The sequence below is a fragment of the Lissotriton helveticus genome, chromosome 2_1, assembly GCF_964261635.1.
Source record: "Lissotriton helveticus chromosome 2_1, aLisHel1.1, whole genome shotgun sequence".
Taxonomy (NCBI): Eukaryota; Metazoa; Chordata; class Amphibia; order Caudata; family Salamandridae; genus Lissotriton; species Lissotriton helveticus.
Window position 1 is genome coordinate 1,334,348,847 of NC_136059.1, and position 21,404 is coordinate 1,334,370,250.

At 47.5% G+C, this 21,404-nt stretch overlaps 1 protein-coding gene across 4 annotated transcripts in view; it reads right to left on the reverse strand.

The window, feature by feature from the left end:
• UBA6 (ubiquitin like modifier activating enzyme 6) overlaps window positions 1-21,404 on the reverse strand; it is a 1,111,768-nt gene that overhangs the window by 885,029 nt on the left and 205,335 nt on the right. For all 4 annotated transcript variants that reach the window (XM_078676253.1, XM_078676254.1, XM_078676252.1 and 1 more), the window contains exon 5: window positions 14,060-14,154. In XM_078676253.1, the coding sequence (XP_078532379.1) occupies window positions 14,060-14,154 (95 nt within the window). The remainder of the gene's footprint in view (window positions 1-14,059; window positions 14,155-21,404) is intronic.

Below are 21,404 nucleotides of genomic sequence, written 5' to 3' on the forward strand. Positions count from 1 at the left end.
AGATAAAGAGGAGCGATGGTGTAATAGTAGATGGGAACCAACCCATAGCGGAAGCCTTCAGTGATTTTTACACCACACTGTACACAGCTGACCCTCCTAGCCCAGAGGCGGAGATGGAGTTCTTGGCGGGTATCCCCTTACCGGAGTTGTTGCAGCAACAAATAGACTGCCTAGAGAGAGACATTAGACCGGAAGAGGTCATCTATGCCATCTCACGGCTTAAACTAGGCAAAGCCCCGGGTCCAGACGGTTTCCCGGTAAGCTTTTACAAGAAATTCTGTAACCAAGTGGCGCCGCTACTCGCTAGACTCTTTACCTCATTTGCGGACGATGGAGCGATCCATAGAGACCTGCTGGAAGCGTCCATTGCGGTGATACCTAAACCGGGCAAAGATCCTGTAGAGTGCGGAGCGTATAGACCGATCTCCCTCTTGAATGTAGACCTCAAGCTTTACACTGGGATCCTCGCCTCCCGCTTAGGACCATATATGGGGGGACTGATTGACCCGGATCAGTCCAGGTTTATTCCTCAGCGTCAGACAACACTAAACGGGCCTTTCACCTCCTGGAAAAGGCTGCGCGGACTGAGGGTGAATATATGATGCTAGCCATTGACGCCGAAAAGGCATTTGATAGGGTACACTGGCCCTATTTGGAGAAAGTGTTGCTGAAAGTAGGGATAGGGCCTAAATTCCGAACCAGAGTGTTCAACTGCTATAAATTCCTGACAGCTACAGTGCGAGTCAATGGGCATACGTCGCCCCGGTTCCATATCGAACGCGGCACCACGCAAGGCTGCCCTTTGTCCCACCTTTTATTCGCCCTTTACATGGAACCTCTTGCGCAGCTTTTGCGCTCCGATCCGGGGGTGCAGGGTATCAAATTCGGGGGTGACATCCACACCATAAGCCTGTACGCCGACGATGTGCTGGTTTCCCTCGCGAACCCGCGGAGCTCCCTACAGGCATGCGTCGCGGCTCTCGAGAGATTCGGCGGAGTCTCTGGCTTCAAAGTTAATATGACTAAGTCGGTGGCCCTCGACTTATCCTTAGCTCCCACAACACGCACCCACCTGCAGGCACTGTTCCCCATACCATGGACAACGGACACGGTCCCATATCTTGGGATTCACCTTGCATCCTCTCTTCAGGCCTCAGTAGACCTCAACTACTCTAAATTGCGGCAGAAAATCAGACATGAGTTAGGTCGATGGAAATATTATCCGTTGTCTTGGTTGGGCAAGGTAGCGGCTGTTAAGATGACGGTTCTTCCCCAAATCTTATACCTCTATCGAACGATCCCTCTCACACCACCTTGAGGCTGGATAAAGCAGATGCAGTCAGAACTGTCACAATTCATATGGAACGGGAGGAAGCCCCGCATGAAGCGCCAGATCGCCATGCTGGCGCCGGACCAGGGCGGAATTGGGATGCCATACTTCGCAACGTACTTTCAAGCATCCCAGCTCCGCTTCCTGGTGGAGTGGGTTAGATGGGAATCTGGGAAGCACTGGTTGTTTCAAGACCAGGCCGTCGCAGGATGGACTTTGCAGGAAATCCCCTTTATGAGGCGGGAACACAGGCCTCCCAATCTTTACGCATCCTTCATCATGAGGGTGCCCCTGGAGATTTGGGACCGAGTAGGGGTCAGTCAGGAACTCACCATCCTTCCTTCCCCCCTCACACCTATCGTCGGGAATCCGGAGTTCCACCCGGGGATGGACGAGAAGTCGTTTGCGCGTTGGAGGTCAGCGGGTTGCCGGGCTCTCCGTCACGTCTATGACGCGGAAGGAGTGATCCCCTTCCAACAATTTAAGCAGGAATTCGACCTGCCGGAAGCGGAAAGGCTCCGTTACTTCCAGGTTAGGCACTGGGCGCTCAACGCCACGGTAAGGTCGGCAGCTGACAGACACCTGACTAAATTTGAATACTGGCTGATCTCCCGTACCAACGACAAACAGCTGATCTCAGACCTTTACAAGATACTCATGCAGAAACACAAGTACACCTATAATGCAAGCAGAGTGCGCTGGGAACGGGAGCTGGGGAGAAGCCTCACACATAATGAATGGGAGGGAGTCTATTACAGAGCACGCCACTCAGCCTATCACATGGGACTTACAGATACCCTCACGAAAGTCGCGTTCTACTGGTATTATACCCCCGAACGCCTATACGAAATGGATAGCAAACAGGACCCCCGGTGTTGGCGCGGCTGCGGTCAGATTGGCACATTAGTGCATGTGCTCTGGGACTGCCCGCTTTTACAGGACTACTGGTGCCAGATATTGGGAGAGGTAGACACACACTTCGAAACAGAAATTCCCCGCTTCCCCGCTTACGTGCTCCTGGGGTTACCTAACGCACTGACTTACCCACTGAAATCACGAAGAGGTCGCCTGATAGCGATCGCACTGGGGTCAGCAGTACAGAACATAGTGGCGCAATGGCGACCCAAACACATCCCCACATATCAGGGGTGGCTACATCGTCTATGGATGGTTATGGGCATGGAGAAGCTGTCATTGTTCAGGGCGGGGGAGGAAGCGAACTATGCGGAATTGTGGAAACCCTTTCTGTCCCTGCTGGCGTCTGAATTCACGGAGGTGACCTGTCCTAAGTACCTCCGTCTGTTGCGATTGACAGACACCGACACAGTTCCCAAAACACATTGACTTACCAGTGAAGATTGAGGGGGCCCTAGGCGGTGGCAAAAGCGGACCATGGACCAAAGGAAGGGGGGGGCGGTGGAAGTTTAGGGAGGGGGTCTGGGTTTTTCAGGGGGGGTTGGGAGATGAGGGCTTGGGAAAAGTTGAGACTGTTTACGAGGGGTCCTCCCTTCTTTTTCCTTTCAGTTTTGTTGCCGGTTTGTCACGGAACTCCCCGGGAGGGGGGTCCTGCAGTGGCTGATAAACCATAGAAGCATGGGAAGACATTCGAAGACGGTTGGACATTCAGCGGCCGTCATGCAGAGAACTGGGCTACCGGCCTTTCAGCAGACGGGGAAGTGGGGCAGGCCTAGATATGCTCTCCATTCACATTAGGTTTATGACGCGGCCGGCCCTGGTTGGGTTGTAGGCGGCTTGCTGTGTAGAAGACTGTTTGCCCATAACATACTCAGGGATTTGTGCCTCCCTTGCCACTGCTCGGCGGGTCTGTCCTTGGACGGATCCTCCGCTTTTTGCATGTCGCCACTGTTTCTTTCACATGTTGTATCTTCAATAAACATATGTAATACTAAAAATACAATGATCCTTTGCCCGGGGAGGCGGGAGGGTTGCTTATGACTTTGATGAGGATACGACAATGTTTTTGGCCGTGCACAACCTGTATTGGTAATCCACACTTAGAATGTTCTCGTGCTCCAAAGGATAACTCCCCGCTCAAGAGGACAAATTAATTTGAGGTTGCACCAACACGGATGTGGTGGTGTCTCCTTGGGCACTGATATAAGTGCTGTAAAACAACAGCTAATTTTTAAAATGAAACAGTATGAAACATCCAATGTTCTTATATTCTTTTATTGGCCGTAAATAATTAGTTCATCAGTTACTGCGTCCAGGTAAATATGTGAATTAATACTATTTTGTTCACGCCTGGATTTCCATTTTACATTTTTAATCTCATTCCCAATGCATTTCGGGTGCCGCCTTCATCAGGGGAATATCTAGTAAGAAACACATTGTGTATATCGCTAACAATGAATATAACATTGAAATATATCCATCACCTTCTGTGCTTAATCAACAAAGGTGAAGTGTTAATGTGATGGTGTGTAAAAATACTCATTGGGGCAAAGCTGTGCAAAAAGAATAGCGAGTGAACATATGTTACCAAATAGAAACGTGCTCAAATTAATGAACATATATAAATCGCGAAATCATGCTAGGATCAACAACATGTGATCTGTAGTTAAGGAGATGGTGTATAGATACGGATAATCAAAAAGTGCGCAAATCATAAAGAGCCTCACCTCATCCCGCTGCGGGCAAAGGAAACAGAACGGTAAATTAACCTACCAGCTCAGATAACTAAGTTTGGATAGATATATTACTATCTGAATAGATTCCTCAAGGAGGCCTGGCACACTTGAGTGTCCGCCCTGGAATCGGATTCTAGACAATAATGCCATGTGAAAGTGTGAACCGATCTCCTTGCAAATGTCTGACATTGGAACATCATGCAAGAAAGCTACTGTGGCCGCCTTTCCCCTAGTGGAATGTGCTTTAGGAGACAACAAAAGGGGTTTATTTGCAAACTGGTAGGCCAATTTCATACAGGACACTATCCATCTTGAAATGGATCTTTTGGAGGCTGGAAAACCTGTTCTCATGGCACCATAATTCAAAAACAATTAATCAGATTTCCTTATACACTTGGTACCCTCCAAATAGAATTTGAGCACTCTTTTAAGGTCTAAGGTGTGGAGAGACCTCTCCGCAGGAGTTGCGGGATTGGGAAAAAAGGACGGTAGGGAGATTGATTGATTAATATGGAAATCAGATACAACCTTTGGCAAAAAAGCATGGTGAGCTCTTAACACTACCCTGTTGTGGTGAAACACAGTATATGCCTCTTTTGCACACAGTATTGGATCTCACTTACTCTGCGCGCTGATGTTATTGCCACCAGGAAAGCGGTCTTCCATGTCAGGTGCTGTAATGTGGCTTCATGAATGGGCTCAAAAGGAGGACCCATCAATCTAGACAGCACCAGATTCAATTCCCAAGGGGGAGAAGGAGTTCGAACCGGGTATACACTTTCTTCAACCCCTGTAGGAAATCCTTAAACACCTGCAATTGGAAAAAAGAACGTTGGTTGGGTGATTTTCTGTATGCCGTAATGGCTGACAAATGAACCCTGATCGAGGCATATTTCAAACCCGCTTTGGCTAAATAAAGGAGGTAAGGAAGAATGACCTCCTCCTGCCCGTTTGTATGATCAAAATGATTATCAATACACCATAGGTAGAATCTCTTCCACTTAAAAGCGTATGACGCTCTCATGGAAGGCCTTTTAGCCTCTTTCACGATGTGCATGCAGTCCTGCGGCAGATTCAAGTGTCCGTATTGTATGGCCTCAGGAGCCATGCTGCCAAGTTCAGAGAAGGAAGGGTGGGATGGAGAATCTTCCCGTCCATCTTGGACAGCAGGTCCGCTCTGTAAAGTAGTCTCCTGTGGGGTACTACCAACAACTGCAGAAGGGCCGGGTACCACCACTGACGTGGTCAGTCTGGAGCTATCAGAATCATCTTCATGTTGGATCTGATGAGCTTGGACACCACCTTCGGGATCAGAGGCAGAGGAGGAAAGGCGTATGCAAATGTCTCTGACCAATCCATAAAAAGCGCATTCCCCCTTGTCCCTGGACGGTGGAATCTGGATGCGAAGGCGTGGCATTTTTTGTTTTTGTCGTCTGCAAACAAATCTATTGACGGACGACCCCCCTGCTGGAAAATATCTGCCACCACCTCGTCGTGCAGTACCCAGTGTGGCTGCTCTTCAAAGTGCCGACTGCGCGCATCTGCTCGCACGTTCTGCTCCCCTGGAAGGTGCACTGCCACTATGGAGAGGTTCAGAGCCAGAAGCCAGTGCCAGATCGCTTGAGCCTCCATGGAGAGAGGGCTAGAGCGCGTACCACCCTGTTTGTTTAGATAATACATGGTGGTCGTGTTGTCTGTTTGGATCAGGATCTTGTTGGACGTGATCGATGGCCAAAAAGCTTTCAGAGCAAGATGGACTGCTCGTAGCTCCAACATGTTTATATGGTAGGACTGCTCTTTTGTGGACCACCGGCCCTGCGTCTGAAGGCATCCCATGTGTGCCCCACATCCTTGCAGAGATGCATCCGTTATCAACGATTGCACTGGCACTGGTTGATGGAAAGGCACTCCCACCAATAGGATCTGCGGCCGAGACTACCACCTGATGGATGACTTTGCTGCTTGAGAGAGCACAATTCGGTCCTCCCAGCGACCCGTTGCTTGGTCCCACTTGTCCTCTAGATCTTGCTGCAATGGTCTCATTCTCAGCCTGGCGTTGGGAATGAGAAATATGCAAGAGGCCATTGACCCCAGCAGAGATGTCACTTGCCGGACTGCTGGGCGATCTGTCTGGAGCAGAGCCTTGCACTTCTGCTGCATTGAAGAAAGTTTCTTCCCAGAGTTGATCCCAAATAATGGATGGTCTGGATGGACTGTTGAACTGACTTCTCCATGTTCACATGAAGCCCTAGTCTGTGGAGCAGATTCAGACAGACTTGGAAATCGTTCCTTACTTTTTGAGGAGATGGCCCTTTGAGGAGCCAATCGTCTAAGTGAGGGTAGACAAACAGGCCTTTTCTGTGTAGGGCTGCCGCCACCACTGCCATGCACTTGGTAAAGACTCGTGGGGCAGATTTCAGTAAGAAGGGTAGGACTTTGAACTGATAGTGCTTGCTGCCGACGACAAATCAAAGGTATTTGCGATGACGTGGAATGATAGGTATATGGAAGTACGCATCTTGGAGGTCCACCGAACACATCCAATAACCTGCTTCTAGATGTGGACATATTTGATGAAGAGCCAACATGCGAAACTTCTCCTTCACAATGACTTTGTTTAGCAAGCGAAGGTCCAGGATAGGTCTGAACTTGTGTTCCTGATCTCTTTTGGGCACAAGAAAGTGCCTGGAGTACACTCCCTTCCCTCGCTGCGCGGAAGGAACCTCTTCTATGGCCTTTTTTTCTAGAAGGGTTATCACTTCCTTTTGAAGCAATTTTAACTGGTGAGGACGAGATCTTTTCGGAGGAATGTCCTTTGGAGGCACATGAAAACGCAGTGCGTATCCACTGCGCAGTATACTGAGCACCCAACGATCTTTTGTTATGCTGCACCACTCTTCCAGATGATGTGAAGCACTTCCCCCCACTGGAGTGGGCAACGGCGCAAGAGGAAGCTCCTGCTTATTGCTTCCCTGCTGATCTGGCCATGTTAGAGGACTGTTGCTGGTGACCTCCTCTACCTCTGTTGGATTTACGGCCTTGATACTACGATTTGCCTTGGTTTTTGTTCTGGGACCATTGAGGGGTTTGAACCCTCTGTTGGTATCCACTGAGTTGGTTGGGTCTGTACCATTGTTTAAACTCTTTTTTCTTCTCCAATCCAACTGCTTTGAGGGTATCGAGCTCGGCTTTCATCCTACCCATTTCCTCATCTGTATGGGTGCCAAACAGGGAGGAGCCAGAAAAAGGGAGATTTAAGATCCTCTGCTGAGCATCTAAGCTTGAGAGCGGTTAGTCTCAACCAGGAGGATCTCCTGGCGCAAATTCCATGCGCATATGAGTGTGCCGACAGTGTAGCACCATCCGCTGCTGTACTAATCACATGGTTGGCAACAAGCGACCCTTCCTTGATGACCTCCTCAAAATCCTTTTGATCTAGCTTTGGCAGTTTTTCTTTGAAGCGGTCCAAGGAGTCCCATAAGGCCCTGTCATAGCGACCTAATAAGGCTGCTGCACTGGAGACTTTGAGTGATGATGCTGCAGACCTGCAAACCTTACGTCCCCAAGAGTCCTGGAACCTACTTTCTTTATCCGGCAGGACTGACGAAGACGCAGCTACTGCATGAGTTTTCCTCGCTGCCGCAATTATGACAGAGTCCGCAGGTGGATCTGTCTTCAAGAACACAGGGTCTGTTGCTGTTGGTTTGTATTTCTTTTGAATCCTCGCCGGTGCAGCCTTAATCGCAGCTGGTGTGAGGAAAAATGTCCATCACCGGTTCCAGAAGACCGGGAACCAGAGGAAGCAACGGACGAGAAGCTGCTCTCTGATGCAGAGTCTCAAAAATAACTGTTGTTGCCACCTGAGGAGTAGACATTTCAATGTTCAGCTTCTGAGCCCCTCTCTGAAGCACATCATGATATGTGTTAATGTCATCTATCAGTGACACTCTTGACAAAGGGCTTTCCGACAGAGTGGGAAAATAGTCCCTCTTCGAGGATCGAGTGGAAGAGGAAGACCACGTAGGTGACCTTCTTTTGCGATGGGAACTATGCCTACGCTCCTGTGTTCTGCCCACCTATTCTTTACGTCTGGGCGAGGGCGATCTATCACCTTCCTGCACCAATCTTTGCAGAGGTGATCTATGAAGAGGACTGGCGTATTCTTGCATCCGCTGTGATGCTCCTGTATCTTTACTCCAGTGATGCAGGGGAAGGAGATATCTCAGTGACAAATGCACAGCAGGGGAAGCCTCCCTGTGCTGTGAAGGAGACCTATGACTTGGTCTACCTGAACGCCTTTCTGGTGAGGCAGATGGTGAATGCCCCGCTGAAGGATGTCCTGACGAGTGAGAAGATGAGTGTTGTGACGCTTATTCTGTCACTAGAAACACCGATCCTTCTCCAGACCTCACTGAAGTGGGTCTTGACGTCGGGCGTGCAACTTGCTCTTACTGAGCCCTTCTCGACGCCGACCTGGAATTCCTTCTCAACGTCGATGTCCGGCCTGGTGTTGGAGCCGGTCTTGACGTCGGCTCTCTGTTCCTCGACGTCTAGTGCCGTGCAGACAACGCCGGAGCATCCCTTTGTCTCGACGTCGATGAGCCGACGACGGCGAAGGGGTTCTGCTCCTCGACGCCGAACATCGTCGTGCTTATGAAGACGAAGGGCCTCTGCTCCTCGACACCGATCGTTGCCGCGTTGACGACGGCGGAGGGCTCCTCTTCCTCGCACTGACGTCGCCAAGATGACGGCGGAGGGCTGCTAATCCTCGATGCCGATCGTCATTGAGACCACGGCGAAGGACTCCTGACCCTCGAAGTCGTTCGCCGATGGACTGATGATGACAGAGGGGTATGCGCCCTCGACGCCGAACGGACGACAGCGGGGGACTTCTGCTCCTTGATGCCGATCATCACCGGGTTGACGGCAGAGGGCTGTTACTCCTCGACGCCGATTGTCGCCGAGTTGACGATGGCGGAGGATAATGATTCTTCGAGGTCGACGACGTACCTGAATGACAATGTCTTCTCGACGGTGAGCCCGCCGTCGATGGTCTTTTCTTAGACAAATGACCCACCGGTGGTAGAGTTTTCAGAGCCGAGCCCGACGCTGAAGCAGCAGAGCGAGGGACCTTACTTCTGGATGGAGATCTCGTCCTCTTGGAGCCCTTCCTCATCGGAGACCTGCCTCTGGAAGATGCCTTTTCTGCCAGCCCATAAAGACGGATCCTTTCTCTGTCTTTTAAAGTCCTTTTGGACAGGGACTGGCAATGACAACAAGTCTTGGGGACATGGTCCTTAGGTAAACAAAGAATACAGACCTCACGAGAGTCTGACCTGGACTTCTTTTTTCGTCCGCACAGGTACACAGACGAAAGTGAAAGTAGTCTTGATCACGCATTTCTGGAAGTCTCAAGTTTGGTTTAAGGTTCTTCTGGAACTGTCTTGGGATTTTCCAATCCGTCTACCCCGCGCTCCGGATCTCCTTCAGAATCCTCTGGGAGAGTTTTACCCACTAATCCTGCAAGACCGGATTTCCCTGTTAGTATGGCGGATTATCGGAAGAGATGGATAGACCCAGGCCTTTCACGAGAAACAGACTCTCTTGGCTTCAGCATGGACAGAGAGGATAACAAAATGTTACAGGTCAGCATGGACAAGAGCGGTTTCTTTGATGTGTTCAACACAGTGAGGATCCCACAGGGTGCGACGTTGTCCCACTCATGAATATCTTGGCATAGCAAGGTTTGGCTTAGAGGATGATAAATTTGTACCGCTCAGCCATTTTGGTGAGTCATCTGCCAATTTAAGGTTCCCCACTGGGGAAACATCCGTGTAAGATGATGAGGGGAATCCGCTTCGCTTTACCGCCGGAACCTCGGTACTCCAAGTATTGGGATGTTAATGCGGTTTTAAATATTTTTCGTTTGTGGCGAAAGAACGAATATTTATACAGGAAGGCGCGATCGGCAAAGCTTGTGATGCTGCTCTGTCTTGTGTCCTGTTGCAGAGGGTCAGATGTAGGGCACTGGATGTTGCTGGTAGTGTCTTTACCCCACAGTGTGCTAGCTTCCAAATTTCCCAGAGAACAAAATCCAACTCTATATCGGTGTCCAACCCAGGTTTCGACAGATTTCCAGAACTCTGTGTGGTGAGATGCCTTAAGGCATACAAATGTATGACATTCGACCCCCTGGGGAGAAGCGGTTGTAATTTTCTCTAAAGAAACTTTTCAAAGCGGTGTCTTCCCCCACCAATGCACGCTGGGTTCATTGGGCCAGGCAAAAAGCTGGCATTAACCTGTCATAATTTGGGGCACATTCGGTGAGAGAGGCCTTGGCTTCTAAAGCCTTCTCTCTAGAGGCAAGACTAGAGGAAATTATCAATGTCGCTGACTGGTCTTCCGACTCAATGTTTAAGCGGTTTTACTTCAAACCAGTGGTAGATATGGAATCTTTGGTGGTGAATAAGCTTTGAACGAACATAATCCTGTCTTTGGGTCTTAACATAGAATGAAAAATTTCCTAGCATTCGTTACGGAAAGTTTAAATTCTACTAAGGACATGGGGGCAACGATTATTCCCACTCGGTTTTCTGCAAACCGTGTCCCAATCCAACATTTTGTTCAAATTGAGTCCTCATATATTATCGTCTTCAGAGAAGGCTTCGTGAGGTATAAGTAATTTAGATTACCTGTTCTGATCGATTTCTTATATTTCTTTTGTGTTCAATACAGTATATAGGGTGGTAACCAGGTTACATGTCGGGTGCATGTCATTGATCACGATTCCGAAGCGCAAGCTGTTTCCTGGTAAAATATTTATGCATTCCTCCTAGGACACCACTGTTATTATGTGCCTATGTGTTTTCATAGGTGCTGATTCTGCCAAAGGAAAATAAAAAGAAAATTTGGAGTCTTTTCTGTCGCACTCAAGAAAGCGAAAGTGGCTTAGAGAACGCAGACTATTATGTAGGATCTGGACTGCTATTGGTTGAACTTTGTTTGTAGTCCTTTCCCCTGAGTGTTCTGGGAGAGGTAGTTGTGTTTAGTTGAAGTCTGCTGGAAGTAAAATAAATGAGAAAGATGAGCCTTGCCTCCTTGTCCTTAATAGAGTTGAAACTTTCCATTATGAATGCTAGGAAATTTTTCATTTCTTAACTATTTAATTTCCACTAAGATGTATAAGTAAATCACCAAAATGCCTGTGAATGCACAGAAACCCTGGCAGTGAAAGGGTTACTCAAAGTGATGTCTGAACTAAATATTCCATGTTGCTGTGATCTGGTCCACTGTTGATGGTACATCTCCTTCTCTACTTCTCTTCTCAGGTCAGCTGCAGACTGGCTCTGGGCTTTCCCAGACTTCTGCCCAGTATTGAGGGAGAGGAGCAAAAGTGAAGTCTTGTGTGCATTAAAAAGGCAATAAATGCATTTGAGGGTGACCCCGCTCCCGTCCGTATCAGTGTACAGCACCCCAAGGACATAAGTTGGATCTCTTACCATTACGAGGCTGAGGAGGAAGCCAGTGACCGATCGGCATCGCTAACACGCGATTCTTCCCTTCTCCCACAGCATTCTGCCACTGACCCGGATACAGCCCGCTCCTGGGAAGGCGGGACCGACGAGCTCCAGGACCAATCGGGAGTGTGCACAAGCGAACGGCGGCAGCTAGAAAAGGAAGGATGAATACCATTGGAGGTGCCTGCAGAGGAGACAACGGAAGGAGATCGCTGGAAGACCCTGATGCTGCCGAGGAAGAATGCAGACGCCGAGATGGAAGAAACTGAAGAAGACGAAGAGAGTTGGAGTGAGGACTGGTGGAGCCCGGAGGACATACGAGCCGCCACAACTCCGAAGAGTTGTGGCTAATTGCGGTACGTGGCGGGACAAGAGTTTAGGGAAGGGGAGGGACGCTACAATAGTTAGAGGGTGGGTTTTTGCTGCAAGTTCCCTTTTTGTATTTTGCCTCATTCCAATAGTTGCTGCACGCTGTGTAAACTGCCTCAGTCCTACCCTGACCCATCTCCCGATAGTTTGCCTGCATAAGATTGCACGCTGTGTAAACTGCCTCAGTCCTACCCTAACCCATCGCCCGATAGTTCGCCTGCACAAGATTCCACCGGTTTCAGCACATAAATAAGTAGCCCTGCTAAACCCTAGAGCTTTTCCTGCCAAAACACTCTCACAATATCTTTATTATATCGTCTCTCACGTGGGTTTTGGTGACGGTTGTCACTAAAGTTAAAAGGATAGTCCCTGACGCCACTCTCTTTTGTTTGAGGTGCCTCCGGAACCGGGCGGACCACCAGAAACCCGTAATAGGTTTCTCCCTACTCAACGGACCATCAGAAACCCGTAATAGGTTTCTCAAGACCGGGGAGACGACCAGAAGCCTTTAGCCGATCCTAGCACTCTGAAGGGAGGAGATTTCACCGCAGGATTATCTACTAACCCACCCTGTTATACCTATCCAGTGACGCTTTATCCTGACTGTATGCCTCAGTAACATAGTCTAAAACCAAATAAAAGCCTCAACATTGACCCCATATGGCCTCCTCGCTTCTGCTTCCGACCATCCCTCCGACAATACATTACTTGTGTGGGTCACCAGTGTAGATCTTTCACTGACCACAGGTAGAGCCGTATTTGAAAAGAGATATTTTCTCTCCTTCAGTCATGATGACAGTTGGTGACAGAGGAAAGGTCTCCCGGGCCTAGAAAAATTGGCATTTCCCAGAAAATCACACCAAAAACAACTAATAGTACACTGAAACCTGAAGATTGGGCTAGCTAAGGTCCAGGATAGACAAGAAAAGTATTGGGATAAAGTCAGTGAAAGGTTAGAGCAGAGCTCTTCTCGGGTACTCTATCCTAGAAATCTCAGCTTTGGTGGTCTTTAGGGGAAGGAGGACAGTTTAGAACTTCCTCCTCATTAAACAAAGTTGGAATTGTTTCAAACGTGGTGATTGTGCTACTAAACAAACACTTTTGTTGAGGCTTATGGCCATTTTAATACTGTTTACTTCTATTTAATGTTACCAGGAATTCCCAGTGTGATGACGGGGAATGATTGAAACATGTGAATAAATGAAAGACCCAACCATGGATCTTCAGAGACTCTTTCTTATGATGGTGTGAAGGACCTTCCATGATATCAGCAGGAAATGTTGAAAAGGAAACTCGCTGCTGGGCAGAGCACTGATCTTCACCTGATGGTTGGAATGGCAAATCAGATGATCTATCACTTTCAAATTTTAAAGGACCCCACAAATCCCAGAGAGGCCATGGCTCCAGTGTCAGCAATTCATGCACAGGTCATTTAGCTCAACTGTCCATCCATGGTCCAGTTTGAGCATGCGTAATTGGCTTGTGGAATGAATCTACCCAGGAGGCAAGATCACAAAGGAATGCAAATTCAAGAAGGAATTGAGGGAGGGGGCAGTTTCACTCTGGTAGAAGAAATGTGGTTATCTCAAAAGAAGCTAGTGAGATACCTCCCTCTTGTCATAGAAAAATGTTTTTAGTTAGGGAGCAGGAGATTGTAAATATGCAAGCTCTAGTTTTTAAATGGACCCTGACAGCCTCACAAAAAGTCAACCACCATCTTGGGTAAACCACACATGTGGAGCCCAATGGCCTCCATCTTTCACTTGGCCAGGAACACATGTGAAAACACACAAAGCAATGCACTAGCACGTCCCTAAATATCCTAGACTTGATTGAGGTAAAGGTCCAGACAAGAAGAACATTGCAGACTTCACATGGAGCAATGCAAATACACCATCCCTCAATATTGGTAAAGGTAAAAAAAGACCTAACCATAGACTAATGATTATCCTGCCATGCCCAATCCATGCATAGGATGTGTACAGCAATAATCCTTGTGAACAGGTGCACAATATCAGTGCCCTCTTGAAATCAGGAATTCAAAAACTACGAGTTCCAGCACTTGCATTAAGTGGAAATAAATATTGCATCCTGAAAGGCTGAGTTAATTGAAAGACTAAAATGTAACAAAAGCAAGGAATGGTTGATCAGAAAAACACATAGTTAATGGATTTGAAAAGGAAGTTTCCTACCTGTTTCTTTGACTTTTTACATCATCTTCACGGATGAAGAAGTTTGTTCCTAAATCCCACATCTGACATGGCTTAGTATCGTTAATCATAAGGGCCTAGAATGAAAAAGTCAACAAGTAATCTCAAGGAAAAAAACATTTTCTTCATGGCAAACCTAGAACTGTTAGTTTTTTGTTCTCTCTCCACAACTGAATGGGGTAGCCTGCAACCAAAGATAGGACTGGAAAAAGGTTCTCTAAAAGTGCACTGTCCCTTTAAAGGATTGTGGAGCACTCCGTCAGCAAGCATCCTGTTTTGGGATTGTAGCAAAGGAGGAAGATTAAATACTAAGGGACTGATTACGAGTTTGACGGATATGGTTGCTCCATCACAAACGTGACGGATATCCTGTCCGCCAAGTTACAATTCCATTATATCCAATTAAGCTTTTAATACGGTTGACAGGATATCCATCACGTTTGTGATGGAGTATCCCAGCAGCCAAACTCGTAATCCGGCCCTTAGGGGTGCATTATAAATGTAGGTACTATTTACTGCACCTGATAAATAAAGATACCACAGGGTATGTTATTAAGCAGGTGCGATAAATAACACATATTATGAGTTATTGGGGAATAGCATGCAGATTTTGGTGTTTAACGCACCAAAATCCACATGATACAGTAAACACTGCCAACATTGAACAAAGGTTGTGTTATTTAATGCATCTGATAATTATCCAATGTAGTAAATACAGTCAAACTTGTAATTCAGACCCATACCTAAACAGAGGTTTATGCACCGGTCAGAATTAACCGACCCACTCATACTCAGGGCCCAGGAGTACTGAAATTACCTTAAGAGTACAATTCCTCAATCTCTTGTCCAGTTGGCCCTCCTTCAGAACAGGTTGGGAAACTTGCCTTGAACATGAGGTGAAGAACACAGTATAGCCCTGCTACTACAAAGGCACAATATCATGAGTTGCTACATGGTAGGGGGCATTGCAATACAGTTAGGTTTATGTATTATTTTTATTACAAATATTTATATGTGCTAAATCTTATTCATATATATATATATATATATATATATATATATATATATATATATATATATATATATATATATATATATATATATATATATATATATAGCCGTGTTACTTGAGCATCCTCTGCCTCACCTGATTGAGAGATGCGTCGCCTGAAAAGACTCCTCGAGCCGAGTCTCGTAATATCAATCCAAAAGATGACGACGCTATGTGCGATTTTTATTCTTTTATTTCGCCGCTGCAAAACGCGTTTCGACTGCCATATATATACACACACAGATAGATAGATATATATTTCTTCGCTCCAATCTCCATCAGAGTGCTGAACTCACAGCTGGTGCTCCCATACGTGAGGGTGGAACTCACAGAAATTTATTTCGCTCAAAAAGAATGCGGGGCACTCACGGGGTATGCAATTTAATATTTTAATTCCAGCAAATGAGTTTCTGCGATTATGCCTTTGTCAATGCTTCTCAATTAAAATAACCACTGCACGCCAAGTTCATGTCTTTTAAAATTCCCCAATTATGCTCTCATTGGTGGTTTCACATAGAAAAACCTTAGGATGTTTGTTGTCGTCTTGATGGCATGTTGTTGTTCTATTACGTTACAATAACAGCCTTTGTATTCTTTCATTTACGTTCTCATTTGTTGGCTTCATACTTCCATCAACATGAATTTCTTCATAGTCAGTCAGAATACCAATGGCATATTTATTTTTCTAACATTCAAAATAGTTGATAAGAATTTGTCCTGCTGCTTCATACAGCGCGCTAATACCCCTCGCTTAACACATTCCACAAAATTCAACCTGCCGGAACCCGTTTGTATAACTAAGCATCCTCGAGTTTGAAGAACTCATACTAAGGCACAGGAATCTTTTTGCATGTGTGTCAGAACTCGAACTCAGCCTTGGCGTACCGATTCTTGCACAGGAACAGAGATGCTAGTACCCTAATCCCTACTCAGCAAAGCTGGTAGGTCTTTACACAGAACCTCCCATCATTACCGCAAGGGACGGGGGAATTGGATAAAATAATAAACAGAAAAAGAGACTGGTCCTGCGCTGGTTCCTTCAGACTGCTTCCTTCTGGAGGATTATTTCGAAGGAACTTAAAAACAAATACACGACATTAAATTCCTGCCTCCCTCCTATCAATTAGGACTAATCTATTATTTCCTCTAAGGACTTTTTCTCACCCACCCTTAGGCTGCTGGACCTTACTCCTCTTCTTAGTTATTGATAGTTATTCTCTTCACCGCTAACTAGTTGTCACCATGTAAAAGTAATTAACAAGATATTAGTTCTCTACACTGTGAGCCTTTAGTATTTTATTTGTTTATTTCTTTTGGGGTCATGTACTTACTTCACTAATTAGCTGGGTTGATATTAAATGGGAATCTGTATTGTTGTGATCTGAAGGTTTTCTTTTTAATAGTCTAATTTGAATTATCTTTTTCTTATTTGCTGGTTGGTTGACTCAGTCACTCTTGGACAGTCTCTTGGTAAGTATTTACAAATTTACATTGCTATATATTCATTTTCCTTTTCCTGCATCATCTGATAACTTTCTCCTTTCTTTTCGTTTTTCTCTACAGCATTGATGCAAGTTTGTTTTCCACTTCAAAAAGGTAACTAATGTACAACATTGCATGAAACACCACAGACGTTCACTTAGCTTAATTCTTCTGTGTCAGCTTTTCAACGAAGTCACACCCAGCTAGGACTTGTCAAACAGGAACGTTTCTTTCGCCTCTCGTCGTCGTGCTAAACGCCTCTGTACTCTGACTAAACTCGTCATGGAATTCACCTCGGGAGTTAGTTCGGTAACTCGCGCTTTGCTTCGTGCGCCGAGTACCGATTACAAGAATCCAAGAAACTAATTGCGGTAGAAGACGCTCAGTCTTTAATCACGGAAATGTCTTTTGAACAATCGCTCTGGGCTACGAACCTCTCCAGTCAGAATGTTCGGTGAAGTGCGTCTTTTCCCAGCCGCTCGCGCTGCTCATCCGATTTCTGGCAGCTGTGGGTTAAAAGGCTGGAACGCTCACTGGCTGACTGACCCGGCCACAACGGCGGCCATCTTTTGTCTCCAAGAGCGCACTCGTTCTGCCCAAGTGCTTGCTAAGGTGTCAAGACCAGTTAGTATCGGATTTGGGTGGTAAAGAATAGAACCCAAGGTTCGGGTTCTGACAGTGTGGCGGTTTATGCACTTAATTAACACCTTCCAGGTTTATGAAGACAACGCCAGCCGATTCGCCTCCGACGAGGTTTTCAATAGTGGCGCCGAATGACACAACTTCAAGTTTTGCTACAGCGTCAGTGGCTGGACTTCGGACATTGATGGACTGGAAGCCTGATGATTGGCTTTAGGGTTTGATGCTGACTTCCTCGAGGGTGGTAATCGGTCTCTGTTCGATGTCGGGACAGCAGAGTAGGGAGGATGGTTGTAATCATGACAGCCGTCTTCGACCCTTGTCCCAAGGAGGTAATAGTTCTCATAAGAAAAAAACTGAGCCTCTGCGGCACCTGTTCCCAGCTGGGGGTCTCTTCAATGCCTTGTTCCTCAAAGAGACCTGGAGTGTTGTTGCTTTGTCTGTGGGCCATGGATGAGGATGCGAGGCACTTATCTTGATGATACCATACGGTTTCCTTACTGTGAAAGGCAAGGCAAGCTTTGCAGGAGGGGTCATCGTGATTTGGAGACAGACACAGGTTACACACCTTCTTTAGGTCCTTCCATGGAAACTTTGTGCGCCAAGGGGGCCAGACAGTTGCAGTAATTTGAGGGGTGGGGGCTAGGCCAGATGTCTAGGTGGGCCTCACCCACCCATTTCTGCAGCAAAATAAATCTTTGATGTCCAGTGGGCTTCCTGAACCCCCGAGGCAGATTGGAGGGAACAAACTCCAATCCCCAATTTGACTTTGGGGGAAGTAAGACTTGGGCTTGGGGGAAGGGAGCACTAGCCCATTTGAGAGGGGACCTCTCCCCTCTCCAAATCCACTCTCTGGTGGTCCACTGGGCTTTCTGCCCCAGGTGGGAGTCAGATTGGGGACAAACACCTCCTATCTGCCCGCGACAGGAGGCAGAAAGACTGCTGGGTTATGGGGGCGGGGGGGGGCAATGCCTGGGAGGGCTGTTTCAACCAATTTGGCTCAATATAAACAATCCCTGGTGTCTAGTGGACTTTCTACCCCCCCCCCCTTCCCCCTGGCAGATTGGAGACAACAACCTCCATTCCCGGGGGGACTGGGGTAGAAGGCAGGTGGAAGACATTTGAGCCTGAGGGAGGATGTGAACATTAGCCTTTTACCAGGGGGTGGTGGTCTAGTGGGATCAGAGTAAAACACCACCTATCTGACCCTAACTGGGGAGAAAGACTGCTGCAGTTATTTGGGGGGCCAGGACCGATGACTGCCCCTATCCATTTTGGCAAAATAAAAACAATCCCAGGTTGTCTACTGGGCTTTGCCCCCCCCCCCCCCTCAGCCCAGGGAGATTGGGGGTGACAACCTCAAATCTGCTCGGGAGGGGCAGAAAGACTTTTGGGCCTGGGGGGAGGAGGGAATCAGCCATTTGCTATGAGGGGGCACTCCCCCTTTCAAATAAACTTCCTGGTGGTCTAATGTGCTTTTGAAAGACTGTTGGAACTTATTGGGGGGGGGGGGGGGTTTAAGCCCGATAACAAATGAGTGCGGCAGCCATCCTAGGCAACATAAAAAATAAATTCATGGTGTTTAGGGAGCTTTCTGGGCAGAAAGACTTTAGGGCCTGGGAGAAGTGGGAGCACATGCCCACTGTGTGGGGGCAGCTCCCCCCTCAAAAAATAGTTTCTGGTGTCTAGTGGGTAGATCCTAGCTTGGGGTCATCCCACTGCGGCGATCCCCAAGCAGGGATCCACTAGGGAAAGGTACAGTTGGCAAGGGTAGATTATTTCCTTTCCAATGATACCTCTCCCGTCTGAATCGGTGCTCAGGAAGCTGAGATTACACCCGAGCACCAATGCAGTAAAAGTTAAATGAATCGATCGGCTCATTTCACTTTAATTTTCTCTGAAATTACGTCAGCGCGTCATGAACGCCAATCGTCATTGCAAAGAAAAAAACTGTCTCGGTTGATGGGGAAGTTCTTTGCCAGCTTCCCAGGCTAAAATTAATGAAAGGAAATCCAGCACCAGAGGGATTTCCTGCAGCAAGTGCGAGGACGCACTGGTGCTAAGGAATTCTTGAGCACGTCCATAGCACCTAAGTGGTTAATAAAAGGCCTTGCACAACGGGGGCTGGAAATGAAGTACATTTTAAAAAAACAATGAAATTCACTGGTGATGTAATATGGGAGGCCATAAGCTGTGCCTTGCAGGAGGGTATGCTATAGTTAGCTCAGGTAACTATCACTGCTGAATTTCTTTGGTTTTGTACCAGTGAAATCTGAGCTAACTACACGTCACTGTGATGTTTGGTTTTTTGAGGGAAGTTCTAAGGCTTTTTAAATTGTATTTCCTAACTATAACGTCTCTGTAACCTTTGTCTTTTTTCAGTGAATTTCTGTCTTTTAAAAATGTTATTCCCTAACTGTAATCTGTAACCTTTGAGAGCCAGTGTGTGAGTGAGTGCATGATTGTCTCATAGGTATGTGAGTGGGTGAATGAGTGCTTGAGTGGGTTCTTCTTGTTTTCTGGGTTTTGTTCTGCTCACTTATGACCTTTATTTTGCCTCTTTCTGCACGTTGCTGACCTTTATTTGTACTCTTCCTGTGAAGCCTGGGCTCAGAGTTTCACTCGGCGGAATTCCTCTCAGTTACCGAAAAACTCCGCCAAATCGCAAGGAGTATTGCTCTGCCACCCCCTATAAAGTCCCCATGCATGCTGAGAGTAGTAGAGGAAGACATGGCTTGGCAATTCGGGCTGGACTGTTCCCATGAGGCACAGGGTGAGACTGATTTGCATATGGCCATGTCTGAACTGGGGTGGTGGAGTGAGCTAAAGAATGATGATGGATTAAACCCAGATCAGTTGACTGGGTGTGAGTGTTTGATTTGCTCTAACGCTCCGTCCATCATCCCCTTTGGTATCGCTTTGTTGGCCCTAAGTTGGCAGGGTATGCCCAGACGTGGGTCCCTTGCTCACTTTGCCACTAGATTCAAGATAGCCTGGCTGATGAGGGTTATGAACCCGAAACCGGTCCCAGGATGCTTGTTTCCGGTCCAGGGAAGACATGGCTTGGCAGTTCGGGCTGGACTGTTCCAATGAGGCACTGGGTCAGACTGATTTGCATATGGCCATGTCTGAACTGGGGTGGTGGAGTGAGCTAAAGAATGATGGATTAAACCCAGATCAGGTGACTGGGGGTGAGTGTTTGATTTGCTCTAAAACTCCGTCCATCATCCCCTTTGGTATAGCTTTGCTGAGAGTAGTTAGGCCAAGAATCTCTCTTGTTACCAACAGTAAGTCCCCCATAGCAGGACTGCTGAGACCTCATCAGAGGACTTGCCCTTTTATCAACCACTCTGCAAACACGTCTCCTGTCGCACTACTGGTTGTGGAATGAAGTCTCAAACAATGAAGTCCCCTGACTGCTGAGGTCCCTTGGGTGCAAGAACCTCTATTGCCACCAGTAAGTCCCCACAGCATGATTGCTAAGACCTTGTTGGAGCGCCCGACCCCTTTATCAACCACTCTGCAAACGGGTCTCCTGGCGCACTACTGGTTGAAGGATGAAGTCACTTTGGCTCCCAAGGGTCCTTGGGGGCCAAGAATCCCTATTGTTGCCACCAGTAAGTCCCCCACAGCAGGATTGTTGAGATCTCGTGGGAGGCTTCACCTCCTTTCTCAACTACTCTGCAACTGCGTCTCCTGGTGCACTATTGGTTGGGGAATGAAGTCCCCTTGGCTGCTGAGGGTTCCTGAATGCCAAGAACCCACATTGTTGCCACCAGTAAGTCGTCTACAGCTGGATTGCTTGAGACCTGCTCGGAGGCCCGACCCTTTCACAACCACTCTGCAAATGTGCTTCCTTGTGCACTACTGATTGGGGGATGAAGTCCCCTAGGCTGTTGAGGGTCCTTGGGGGCCAAGAACCCCTACTGATGTCACCACTAAGTCACCGACAGCAGGATTGCTGAGACCTCCACAGAGGTCCCACCCCCTTTTTCAACCACTCGGCAAACTCACCTCCTGGCGCACTACTGGATGGGGGATGAAGTCTCCTTGGATGCGGAGGGTCCTTGGGGTCCAAGAACCCCTTTTGTTGCCACCAGTAAATCCCCCACAGTTGGATTGCCGAGGCCTCCTCGGAGATCTGCCCCCTTTCTC